Source organism: Ochotona princeps, chromosome 7, assembly GCF_030435755.1.
Source record: "Ochotona princeps isolate mOchPri1 chromosome 7, mOchPri1.hap1, whole genome shotgun sequence".
NCBI classification, from domain to species: Eukaryota; Metazoa; Chordata; class Mammalia; order Lagomorpha; family Ochotonidae; genus Ochotona; species Ochotona princeps.
In genome coordinates this window covers 44,926,490-44,939,841 of record NC_080838.1, presented here as the reverse complement: position 1 = coordinate 44,939,841, position 13,352 = coordinate 44,926,490, and the positions used below count along the sequence as shown (strand labels likewise).

General features: G+C 42.8%; 1 protein-coding gene across 1 annotated transcript in view; it reads right to left on the bottom strand.

Moving 5' to 3' along the window:
• The window catches only part of CENPE (centromere protein E), a 64,885-nt gene extending 62,405 nt beyond the window's left edge, over positions 1-2,480 (bottom strand). Inside the window, exons 1-4 of the mRNA XM_058666639.1 lie at positions 2,353-2,480; positions 1,803-1,891; positions 551-640; positions 315-433 (exon numbers count right to left, since the gene is read on the bottom strand). Coding sequence (XP_058522622.1) covers positions 315-433; positions 551-640; positions 1,803-1,891; positions 2,353-2,480 — 426 coding nt within the window. The remainder of the gene's footprint in view (positions 1-314; positions 434-550; positions 641-1,802; positions 1,892-2,352) is intronic.
• Between the last annotated feature and the right edge of the window lie 10,872 nt (positions 2,481-13,352).

The following is a 13,352-nucleotide window of genomic DNA, read 5'->3' as shown; positions in this document are numbered from 1 at the left end:
TTTTTTACCTGCTTCTATTATTTATTAGTTCCTTAGTAACTATAAGTAGCTAAACAAAGGCAAGGATTTTGATATGAGTTTCCTGTTACATCATTCTTAGTTTTTGTTGAAAACTATTGTAAGATTTGAAAGAATTTGTTTTGAGAGAAAAAATTTTAACTTCTATACAGTGAATATACCATACCTTTCTTCTTTCTCCAAAAAAAATCAAGATATACCTCGAATCATCATCACAGGAGAAAAACACAAGACTGTTATTAAATCTAATCAGTGACTTTTCCTGCATACAATAGGAACTCGGCTAGCTTATTTACCTTCTTGATTTTTTCGAAGATGTCATGGATTGCTCTGGGTATAACTCCTAAACAATCTTCTGACCCCATCATAGTGTGTGTTTTTCCTGAGGCAGTCTGCCCATAGGCAAATATAGTACCTGTTAAAACACAGCACACCCATGAGAGATTAAAATGAGTCTACACTGGGAAAAACCACCAATGTATTGAACAAATATCCAAGACTAAAACGCCTGCAGCGTGGAGTGAATACACACCATTGTAGCCTTGTATGGCAGAGTCAATGATCGGTACTGCTATTTCCTCATACACATGTTTAGTGGTTTCATTACTGTGAAAGACACGATCTGAAAACAAACAAAAAATACAAGGAAATGAAATATGTCAAGCAAGTTGCATTCTGAATTATTAATTACTCTCCAAAACAAAACTGCCAGAATTTAGCATAAAATAATTAAGGCTCAGTATTTTCTGGTTTTCTTTTAGTATGCCTTACTAATGTAAAATGTGTTGATACAAAACTATAAGAAAGTCAGCTGTCCCATATGTTTCAAGAGGTAGCACAACGCAGTGGTTGCATAAGGGGACTTGGCATCTGACGATCTACATGCAAATACTGATCCTGCCACCAACAAGCTGTGTGGTCTTCAGCAAGGTGGCTACTGCTTCTGTACCTCTGCCTCTAATCTGCAAATGTGCACATTATTTTTCTTACAGACTTCTTGTGGAGATCTAGTTAATATTACACTATTACTATTTGAGAAATTTTTAATTTTAACATATCTAGCTAGAATGTTTAGCTCAAACCAAAACAAGGAATTCAGAGATTTGAGGGAAAAATAACACAATTAGAGAGAATGAACAACTCTCTAGCAGCTAAAGATTGGGTTATAAAATAGCATTTGTACTAATGAATTCACTAGTCTAGTCTGATTCTTTTGTTTAATGGCATAGCTCAGTGGGCACAGACACAGCCACCAGAACTTGTAGTACCTGAGACTGAATGCTTGGGTAGCCAGGCATTCTTGGTCTCATAATCTTTGGCACATATTGTTTTACCTCCTAAAAAGAAATCACATTCATAGCACAAAAGACTTTTACCAGAAATCACTTTAACTTTTCTGTTTATCTCTGCTATAAAACGCTGTATCTGATTTCGGGTTTAACACTCTAATTACTCAATCCTAAGGCTGTCTACTGGACCTCACTGTTGCTGTGTGCTGTCTTTGCAGGGATACAGTGAGGCAGCTACAACACACCATATCCCTCACAAGGTGATTTTGTCATTAATTGAGTGCACTTGCTTACGGTGTTTCACACCACTAATAAATAAGAGAAAATGTTACTTTCAGTCATAAGGCACTATGGTTTAAAACATCACTTTACTATTTTACAGAATGAATAATTTGTTTTCAGTGAAGAGAAACAACACATCTAATATTTTTAATAATCCTTTGGCACTCTGACTAGTAAAAAGATAACTAACTTTTAAAGCTACTATATACTTACCAAAATTGAAAGATTTACTCCCATCCACTTGATAAATGGCATTATTGTCAGCTTTCCAATAAACTTGAGTAGCGTCACCAAGTTCTTCTCTGAAATAAAAACACAGCATTTCTGCATGACTGGTGACAACAGTTGTATTATATGAAGGCTATCTTGAAACACCTAATTTTCTGGAGACTATTTTAAAAGGTGGCAAAGTAAAAGGAAAACCATCTTGGAAGACCTGACTCCTAGACTGGGCTGCGGTGACCGCTTTGCTCACACCCTCTCCTCCAGTCCTGGCAGCTGAAGGGAGAGACTCAAAGTCCAATCCCGCTGTTGCTTAAAACCCTTGGCAAAAGATACCTGGGATCATATTGATTCCCTCTTCAAATCGTCTTCCTCTATCTTCCTGTATACAGCCTAGTTTACACAAACCAACGAACCTGGAGGTCTTCCTAACATGACAGGCCTCAATTCTGGGCCTGGAATGCCATGACTTTTCTTCCCGTTCGCCCCGGGGACCTGTTCTTCCATTCACCAAAGCGGTCAGCACTTTCCCAACTCCAGCCTGCTGCACTCAAAGTCATCCTTGCCACGGGCTGGGGACTCAGGCAGGTCACCCCGCACGGCAATCCTTTCCTCAGCCGGCTGACTTTTCTCCCACAGGAGCTCCTTGAAAGCAGGAAATTCCCCCATCTCCACATTCTCACGTATTAAACGCTCAAGAAAAAAAAAAATCCCAAACACAAGAAGCGTCAGCATTCTGGGCTGAGAGCTGCGCTTAAGGCTTCGTTGACCCGTCTTCCCGCTTTTCTACCACCGCCTAACATTCCGTTTGTTTTGCTCCACAGAGAGATCAACAGAGGCACGGACTGTCAGGCAGAGTACAACGCACTTAAAAAGAAAGAGTCAATATCGACACGTGTGAATGAGGCCTCCAGTGCCCGATGAGCCACAGGCGAGGCGGCCGGCTGGGTGTGCAAGCACTGGGGACGGCGTCAGGATGGCCCTTCCCCCCAGGATTTGTGAGGGGCGAGGGGTGCGGCCTTCGGCGCCCGCCAATACTGCCAGGGGACCAAGGGCAAGGATCGGCTCCCTGAGACCTCGCGTCCTGGCCGGCGCCTTGACACCCCGGGAGCCCGGAAAGGCAGGTGCGGCGGCGGAGCCGGCCTGCACCGGCTGTGGGCAACGCCCGCCGCGGCCGCCCGCGCCCGGCAGCCTACCTGCTGTTGAGTGGCCGCACTCGCACGCACACGGCCACAGCTGCTTCCTCCGCCATCCCGCACCGCGCCGTCCTCGGCCGTCTGTCAAGACCCTCCGCAACACCCGGGCCCCCGAGGCCCCGCACCGGCCCGCCGGTAAATTTAAAATTTCCCAAACGCCGCGCCTGATTGAGCCGCGGCTTGGTGACGTCATGGGCCATGCCATCTGCGGCGCGGCGCGGGGGGAAGGCAAGGCGGCAGGCGCGTCCACCGCTAGAAGGTGGAGGGGGACCGAGAGGCTGTGAAGAGAATTGGAGCAGGGGTCGGAGAGAGCTGACTGGTAAGAGGGAAAAAAACTGTTAGCGGCCAAGACACCTTTCTGAAACAGTTTACAGTCATGCACAAGAAAGAAGCCAGATGCTTATTATTTCCAAAGAAAACTACGGTCTTTGAAAAAAATCACTCTATTAACTGGAAAAAAAAAAAGCCTTGAAACTCCCTGTCCAATTCGTGAACCTAGGAAGCTTGTTGTGTTCATGAGAAGTTTTAAGTGTGGATTTTTCTCTTTTTACTTAACTCCTGTTTTTGTTGCCTGTTAGTACTTAAGAGGCTTCGTGGGAAGATGACTGGAAAAATTCAGTTAGTGTTGCATGAAACTTCTATTAGCTCAAACCGGAAAGTGGTGCTAAATAATTCTTTCTCAGAGTGTTTGATTTTTCCTTTGTCTTAAATATGTTTCATAGCAAAGAGATAATATTTTCTTTAGGAGTGATTTCAGTGCCTCTTCTCTTTTTTGACTGAATGAAGGATGCTTTGATGAAGCTGTTTTGGAAAGTAATGCGGCAATATCAATAAAAACTGAAGATGTGTATGCTCTTTATGTGAGCAATTTTATTTTCAAGAATGTATGCATAGGGACAGATTTATGGCACAATGGTAAAGTGCATTAGAGTGCTGTTTCAACACTTGGTGCTGCCCAGTGTTAGGAGGAGAAATGAAGTGAAATCAGATGATAAGTAAGGTAGGAATGGGGGAGGTCTGGTTTTTTAATGAAGTATTCTTGTGGCAGGAGCTGAGCTAATCCGAAGCCAGGAGCCAGAAGCTTCTCCCGGGTCTCCCATGTGGGTGCAGAGTCCCAAGGCTTTGGGCCGTCTTCTACTGCTTTCCTAGGCCACAAGCAGGTAGTTGGATGGGGAGTGGAGCTGCTGGGAATAGAACCGGCGCGCATATATGGGCTCCCGGCACATTCAAGGCGGGGACTTGAGCTGCTAGGCCACAGTGTCGGGCCTAACTTTCTCTCTCTCTCTCTCTCTCTTTTCTTCTTTCCTTCCTTCCTTCCTTTCTCTCTCTCTCTCTCTCTCTCTCACTCTCACTTCCTTTCATTTTACTTATTTTATTGGAAAGACAGAGTTACAGAGAGGAGACACAGAGAGAAAGATCTTGCATCCTCTGCTTCACTCCCCTAATGATGGCAACAGCTGGAGCTGACTGGATCCAAAGCCAGAGTCAAGGGCTTCTTCTGGGTCTCCCATGTGAGTGCAGGATCCCAATGACTTGGGCCATTCTTCACTGCTTTCCCAGGCCACATGCAAGGAGCTGGATGGGAAGTGGAGTATCCGGGTTGCAAACTGGTGCCCACATGGGCTCTCAGTGCTTGTAAGGGGAGGATTCGCCAGCTGAGCCGTTGTGCCAGGCCGTCCTATAACTTTCCTCTTTGCTGTCTCCACTCCATCCATGCAGCTCTGTTGGCACCTTCTGAGGGCCTCTGCATGTGCGGTTTTCTGAGTGGTGGATTCTCGTCCCAGTTATGCATATTGGCCTCCTACCTTTGATCCTTGCGTTATTCAAATCCTACTTCACAGAGCTTTGTCTGTTAAACTGTGACTGCAATTTCTGCCTCTTGTTTGTTCACTTTTCTTCTTTAAAGATGTTACTTACACTTTTAAGAAATATGAATGCTTGCGTGTTGATTTATGTGTGTATTATCTCTCTTCCCAATAGAACATCAGCTCTGTGCAGTTAATGATATAGTTTTGTTTACTCATCCCCTGTACCTAGAAAGATACTTGACAGTACCTTCAATGAAAAATCGTTTACTCAATTACTCAGTAAATCATAACTGACATAATTTTATAAAAGGCACATGGAATACACATAGCTTCCTTTGGAGGGGATAATTCATTTGAAAAATAGATTTACCTTACATTGTGTACAATTTCATAATTATTACTTGAGCCACGTGAAAATTAATTTCTCAAATTAAACAAAGTAGTTAATTGATAAAGGCAGAAACTAAAATACATTCTAAAAATAGAATCAAAGAATAAAAACTACTCAGCCTACATGTGTTTTTGTTAACCATCTGTGGGTAATATATATCACCCTTTAAAAAAAATCTTCTAATTTTCATTTTAACATTATTTACCTAGTTGAGAGGGATGTACACCCCTGTGGGCCTGATTAGGGTGTGGAAGGTCAGGTATGGAGGAAGGTGGGTGGGACAAATGTTTCAGGTTTTTTTTTCTCCTGTGGCCTCGGGAGGAGTAGGAAGGGGGCTGCTTCTTGTCCTCAGACCACTTCAGCACCCAGGGATGGAGGAGGGTTCTTTTGATGTCTTAGAGACACCAATGTGGGAAGAGTTGTTCTGAGGGTGTCATTTGAGTGATTTTGATAGTTCTGAGAAGTTACTGGTTTTGTTGCTTCAGGGCTCAGAAAGTATTTCCAAGGTCTATTGGTTGAGAAGGTCCACCTTAATCATCCATAGACCCAGGAATATGTTGCAAAGCTCGTTCCGAAGATTTGTCCAACCTGTTCTGCTTTGCATCTTTGAATGAGGCAGTTTACATCCCCTGCTAGCCTAGATGAGTGGGCAGTCTTGTCCCCTGTGTGCATTTGAACATGCTGTCTAGTGCCGGAGTCCAGCTCCGGCCGAGGTTCGGAACTCGTGAAATGTGCGTGGAGTCGACGCAAAGAGAGAAAGAAAGAGACGGACCACCAGAATTCCTTGATGGTAGTGGACTCTGCTTTATTTAAGCAGAATCAGTCAAACTCTGGCTCATACTTTCCACGTCATGGTCAAGTGGGTGTTTCTAAGGACAACCCTGCCACCTGCTTTACCCAAAAACAATAGAAGTTCCTGCTACAATTCTTTTTTTTTTTTAAAAGATTTTATTATTATTGGAAAGCTGGATATACAGAGAGGAGGAGAGACAGAGAGGAAGATCTTCCATCCCATGTTTCACTCCCCAAGTGAGCCGCAACGGGCCGGTACGCGCCAATCCAATGCCGGGAACAGGAACCTCTTTCAGGTCTCCCACGCGGGTGCAGGGTCCCAAAGCTTTGGGCCGTCCTTGACTGCTTTCCCAGCCCACAAGCAGGGAGCTGGATGGGAAGTGGAGCTGCCGGGAAAAGAACTGGCGCGCACATGGGATCCCGGGGCTTTCAAGGCAAGGACTTTAGTAGCTAGGCCACGCCGCCGGGCCCTTTTTTTTTTTTTTTTTTGATCAGGTATTTCTTTTTTTTTTTTTTTTTTTTTTTTTTAAATTATTTATTATTTAACTTCAGTAATTACATTGTATTATGTGACACAATTACATAGATTTTTTAAGATTTATTTATTTTATTACAGTCAGATATACACAGAGGAGGAGAGACAGAGAGGAAGATCTTCCATCCAATGATTCACTCCCCAAGTGAGCCGCAGCAGCCAGTGCTATGCTGATCTGAAGCTGGGAACCAGGAACCTCCTCCGGGTCTCCCACGTGGGTGCAGAGTCCCAAAGCATTGGGCCATCCTCGACTGCTTTCCCAGGCCACAAGCAGGGAGCTGGATGGGAACTGGAGCTGCCGGGATTAGAACAGGCGCCCATATGGGATCCCGGGGCTTTCAAGGCGAGGACTTTAGCCACTAGGCCACGCCGCCAGGCCCCCTGCTACAATTCTTATTCTACAACTTAATCTTGTATCACAAAGAAATGGAGAACCTAAAGATCAAGGAAAGAATGACACCCTAAATACAGGTCCCTTGATTAGCATAAGGTCAATGGGGACAGCCAAGACAGTAGGAATAATAGAAGGCCCTTTTGTAAGGGCCTTCTATTATTATTGACATTAACCTCCAAGCTCACATAGTGTAAAAAGCCAGCCTCACAGTAGCAAAAATGCCTGGATGGATTAGAATTCTTCCGCAGGGTGGTCTGGTATCCGTGCAAAGGAAGGTGGAGCTGCATCCAGGTGGCTGTAGATATCTGCTGGGCCCTGCCTCAGCGGGAAGTTCCCTGTGGCCCTGCCTACAATGGAACAATGTCTTCGCACCCTCGTGTCCCCCACATCCACTGCACGGACCCCAACAGTCTAGTGCACGGGCAGCAGCAACTGAGGAGGCCCAGTCCTGATAATCCACTCCGAGGTTGAAGCAAACATCTTGTGATTTTCCTTGCTGTCCAGAGATCCAATTGGGGAATTCTCCAAGAAACCTTGTTTGGAGTGACCTCAGAGTCTTGTGTGCACCAGCCAGTGCAGGGGCAGGTTCAGTTTGTCACCTGTACCAGCAAATGCATACACTGGTGGATGCAGGTGCCTGGACAGTTCTGCCCTAGCCCCGTATTTCACATGAACTACCAGGTGCTGTGGCCCAGCCCAACCACAGGCCTGGTCTTCATGCATTCCAGCTAGTTCTGTGGCCTGGTTGGGATGGCCCTCAAAAACTTCCACCAGGCCCACACCCAGCTCCGGTTTTGCACATGCCAGCCTTTGTTGCAGCTTAGGCAGACCCAACTTGTATCTCTTCCAGCTCTTGGGCAGACCAATGAGTAATATGACTTAGTTTAGCCCAACCTTCCCCCAGACCTGGCCTTCATGTGTGCTAACAGGTGCTGCCATCTTGTACATTCTAACCTCCCCCCAGCCCTGGTTCTTATGTTCACCACTGAGAGGTACAGCCCAGCAGGGGAGTGCCCACCATTCCCGTGCCAAGCATGCTTCCAGTCCCGATCCTGCACCTGCCAGGGAATACTGTGGTCCAGCCTGACATCATGATTCACACCATTTCTGGCACTTGCCAGCTGTTGCTACAGACTAGCCTGGCTGCCCCCAGTGCTAGCTCTCATACTTACCAGTGGAAACAGCAGCTTAGCAAGGGAGTCTCTGAAATTCCCCTACCAAGCCAGCTCCCAGCCCTGGATCTTATACATGCCAGTGGCGCTGTAACCCAATCTGAGATGGCCTGTCCTCAGTCTCAACCTCACCTGAACCCTCAGGTGCTACAACCTGGCTCAGCCTCTCTCAGCCTGTGCCTATGCTCAGCTCTCGTTGGCTGGTGCAGCATCCTAACCCACCCTGGCTCAGCCCCAGCTATTATGTGGATGCTATGGACTGGTCTGTCCCATTGCACATCCATTCTAGCTTTGATGAACACTAGTGAGTGCTGGAGTCTAACCCAGTCTAGTGTGTCCCCAGACCCAGCCCACACAAATGCTGAGGGTGTTACATCCTTGCGTAGCCTGTTCCACTACAGTCTTGGCTCTCACACTCAGCAGTGGGAGCTGCAGCCCCTTAGGGGACTCCCTAGAGTTGCTTTACCAGTCATGTTCCCAGCCCTGGACCATCCTTTCCAGGATTCCCTTTGAGCTACAAATAAACATTCACTTTCTTTCATTCTCGTGGCCGGCCCCTGAGTTTTTTAAAAAAAATTTTTTTAAATCATGATTACATGGCTGATCAAGGGGGGGAAGAATTGAGGTTTAGGGAAAATTGGGTGAATTCATTACTTCAAAATTTGCTTGTTTCTTCTTGTTCCTGGGGGAAGGGGAAATGCAAAGGGGGAAACCACTCACAACTTTTCACATGTCCCAGTACTCAGGGATGTGGATCTGCCACCTCCTATCAACCAGAGTCTCAGTGTGTACACGTTCCGAAGGTTCTGTCCAAGTGGCTTGGATAGTTCTGAAATGCTGCCGATTTCACTGATCGCAGGATGATGTCACCCTCCCAATGTCCATTGGCTCCATTCGCCGAAATTTTTTGCTGTCATCGTTCGTTTGGGGTTGTTGTCCAGTTAGTTCTGTTCTGCTACAGTACCAAATATACTGCCATATTCTCTTTTTACAACAGGGCCTGTGTCCACTGCTCCACCTTTTTCATTAAGTAAGGCATGTTCTTGCAGGCGAGTCCTAGTACCAGGGCCAGGTGTCCCAAGCATCGCCAGATCGCCCACCCCCGGGGCTCATGAACCTGACATCCACCTACTAGGTGGGCCTCAGGGCCAGGGGCAGGAGCCCCAAGCCCCACCGAATCCCCTACCCTGGGGCTTATGAAGCTGGCACCCACCTAGTAGGTGAGCCCTGGCACCTGGGCCAGGCAACCTAAGCCTTGTCAAATCCCCCAGTTCTGGGGCTCACAAACCAGACACCCACCAAGTAGGCTGGCTGCAGAAGCTGGGCCAATCAACCCACACTCCACCAGTGTCCCCGAGTTTTTATGAGATGTGTATCTACTTCAGTGCCTTGGCTGAAGTTTTCTTCTCATCTGCATTATACAACACGCTCCCCAAAAATATCTCCCCACTCTCTGAAATATGGTTGACTTCTCTTTCTTCAGAGTTAGTTGCTTTGCAAAGCTTGTAAAAATCCACAACCACCACACTTGCCATTAGGCAATAGAGACATAGTAGTTATAAGAATTAGTTATATTTACTATCTGATTTACCATTTTTAGTCATGTAGTATTCATTATACTCACAGATTATTGACAGGAGAAACTTGAGGCAGTTAATGCCTCTGAACATTAATTTCTCCTTTTTTTAAAATAGGAAGCTAAGATTAGTGGTTCTTAATGATAAATTTCTCTGCTGATTAAAATGTTTACAGTAAAGGACATACACTAAAGACTCAATAAAAAGGTCTTGTTAAAAAACACATTCAAATAGAACAAGAAGATTCATAATGAAAAATTTTCTTTGTACATTTGTAAATTGCTGATCTAAATATTGCGGCTAAAGGACATGTAATAAAGAATAAAATACTTTTTGCTATTAAACAAAAACAACATTAAAATGGAGCAAGAAGATTTATACTGGGAATTTTTCTTTGTACATTTGATCTTTAAGGTGTCATTTGCGTCTCTGTAGGCAACTGTACCATTTCTTAAAATTTTATCCGATTAATCTACAGAAAGGCACATGTAAAGATATCTTTCTCTAGATTGCAGATGTTTGGACATAAATAGGCACCTACTCTACTTGCTGTGGTGTATATTGTTTATTAGGGTATTCATAAGTAAGTATTTTAATTTAGTTTGGAGGGAAAATGGGTTTGTGAGGCAAGTCAATGGCACATACTTCAATGTTGATGTTTTGGGTCTTGAGCTTTCCCCTGGACTGCATAATTTACGTTCAACTGCAGAGGGCACTGCATTCACAGCAAAAAGCAGGGAACAGCCTTGTATAGCCTTCTGTAGATCTTGAATGTGAGGCAAATTTTAGGATTCAAAGTGACTTCTAGTCCTGTAAATTCACATCAACCCAAATCATTCATTTGCATTGACTTATTTTAGGTATATCATGTAAAGTTAATTATAAATTGTTTATATCATGCCATTATGTATAATAGGATCAATTTCAAAAATTATCATTAAATTTTTGTGATTAACATGTAATATTTGTGCATCTTCATGGCATAAAATGTGCTGTTTCACTATGTATATACAGTATCAATAGATTTTAATGTCCTTATTTTTAATGTTTGCAATCTACCAGTTCCTGTCTTTTAGTTCTTATAGAATATGTAATACATTGTGGTGAACTGTGTTCATTCCAATGGATTATGGAACATTAGGACTTAATAATTTTATTTGATAGTGTTTATAGAGAATGGTTTCCTGACATTTGTAGTAGAATGAATGAAACTGGAGTTCATTATGTTAGTAAAATAAGCCAGACAGAGAAAAACGGAAATCATATGTTGTATGTCCTATGTGAACTTGACTGGTGAACTAGACATGTGAACTAGACATTAGGGTAGTTGGGGATAGTGGGAAGTTGTATAATGGCTGTCGATAAGAATGATTTTTGTTTAGTTGATGGTGTGCTTATTTCTAAAAATAATTCTTTTTAAAATCTGGAAACATGTTGTAATGATCACAGGCATACTATCTGTTTGGTTTTATTTGTGGTTGCTAAGATGTTGTGTAGCAGCACAGAAATTGCTCTGACCTGGGTCAGCCCAACTCTTCCGTCAGAAATGCATTTATTTCTGAGTCACTATTTTCCAAAGAACAGAATGAGGAATTGGGTGAGAGGTATTTTAAGGACCTTTGTGGCTTCAATAAATTTATGATGTCTTCATAAAACCAAAACAAAAACAGAAAGAAACTTGAATGGCTAAGGTAATAGATTTTTAATGTTTTTACCACAAAGCAAATATAAACTATGTGAAGTAATAATATTCATTCACTGGATTCAGCCAATCCACAACGTATGCATATTTGTATTTGAAGACATTAGGTTGTATACCATAAACGTTTATTTTTATCAATTCAAAATAAATAATAAGGTATTTTAAAAGAAGCTGACTCAAATTCAGTATAGATTAGTGTGTGGATGAGTGTAAACCTACGTATAGATGTGTGAGGGGGGAAAGCCTTGATCTAAGTAACAGAGAAGGTTCCAGATAGCCACAGTGTGGCAGATACTGCAGTCCCCTGAACTGCATTCCCCTTTTGTGTGACAGCAGGACTATGTCCCCAGCCTGTCTTGTAGTTTTGGTGCCACTTCTAGACCCAGCATTTTTTCTCCTTCGCCCATGATGGAAATCAATGCCTGTTCTAAGCCTTAGCTACTTTGCTGTTGGCCAGGCACTATCTTCATCTTTATTGGGGTTCCAAAGCCATTAGTCTGGGACAGGCCAAATGTCTCTACCTACTCCCCTGCCCTCTCTCCTGTTCTGCAACAGATTTTTATACTTGCTAATTCCCATTCTATACTTCCACAGTATGGGGTGTCCTTCCATTTATGTCTTTGATTGTTTTCTCTACAATCTTGCTTAGGACTTTGTTCCAGCAATTGATTTGGTCTCTATTTTTATAAAAATGCTAGGAAGCAATGGAAAGAAGACGCATGGAACTCCACTACATTGAAACAGATTTCTGAAATCGTCAAAACAATATTCCTTCTATCACCCACTCATCAAAGTTCATCTTCTTTTGAAGTTTCCTATACTTTCTTTTTGACCTGTTTCTGTATGCAAGAAAGAAATGCACATGTGTGGATAACCACATGCTCTTATATTTTTTCTTTTTTTAAAAAAATTATTTTTATTGGAAAGGCAGATTTCCAAAGAGAAGGAGAGACAGAGAGAAAGATTTTCCATTGACTGGTTAAGTCCCTAAGGCTGCAACAGTTCGAGATGAGATGATCCCAAGCCAGGAACTGGGAGTCTCTTCTGGGTCTCCCACACAGGTGCTGAGTCCCAAGGACTAGGGACTTTTACCACTACTTTGCTAGACTGTAAGCAGGGAGCTGGATGGGAAGTGGAGCAGCTGGGGCACAAACAGGCACCCGTGTGGGAGGAGCGATGCCAGTTCCTGGAGGTGGAGGAATAGCATTTTAAGCCACAGCGCCAGCACTCATACTTTTATATTTTCAAAAAGAGAATCATTAGATATATACTCATTGATCTAAAATTTGCTTTTTTTAGTAGACATACAATATACAGATCTATCTTTTTGATTGGCAGCATAATATTTAAGTACACAAAGGTACTGAAACTTATTCAATTATTCCTTTATCGATATTTAGATTGTTTTCCATTTAAAAACATTCCTTATAGTACAGGAAGATTCTTGCTCATATTTACTTCCTGTGTTTTTGTTTTTATATACAAGATTACTAGAATTTGAATCACTGAATTAAATGATAATTTTGGTTATATTATAACCAAGTTTTTTTCCAAATGGTCTTTCATTCATACTATAATAATAGTATGCAAGTGTCCATTTATTCATTATCACTGAATATTACCAATGCAATTTTCTATTTTAATACATTTTACAAGGAGAAAATAATATTTTATAATTGCTTTACTTTGTAATTCCAAGACTGCTAGTAGGATCAAACATCTCTTCATTGCTTATTAGTAATATTTGCATATTAATTTTTGAGTTGTACACTTGGATTGATTCTTTGCTCAATTTTTCCATGTGGATTATCTTTGCTTGCTCATGTGTTGGAATTCTTTATTTATTATGGAATGCTTACTTAACAAATATTTCCATCTGGCCCATCTTTTGTCTTTTATGTTTGCTACATATGTGGCTTCTTTTTTGCTTCTTTACTTTTGTTCATGTAAATAATCATCCCATGCTTCAAGATA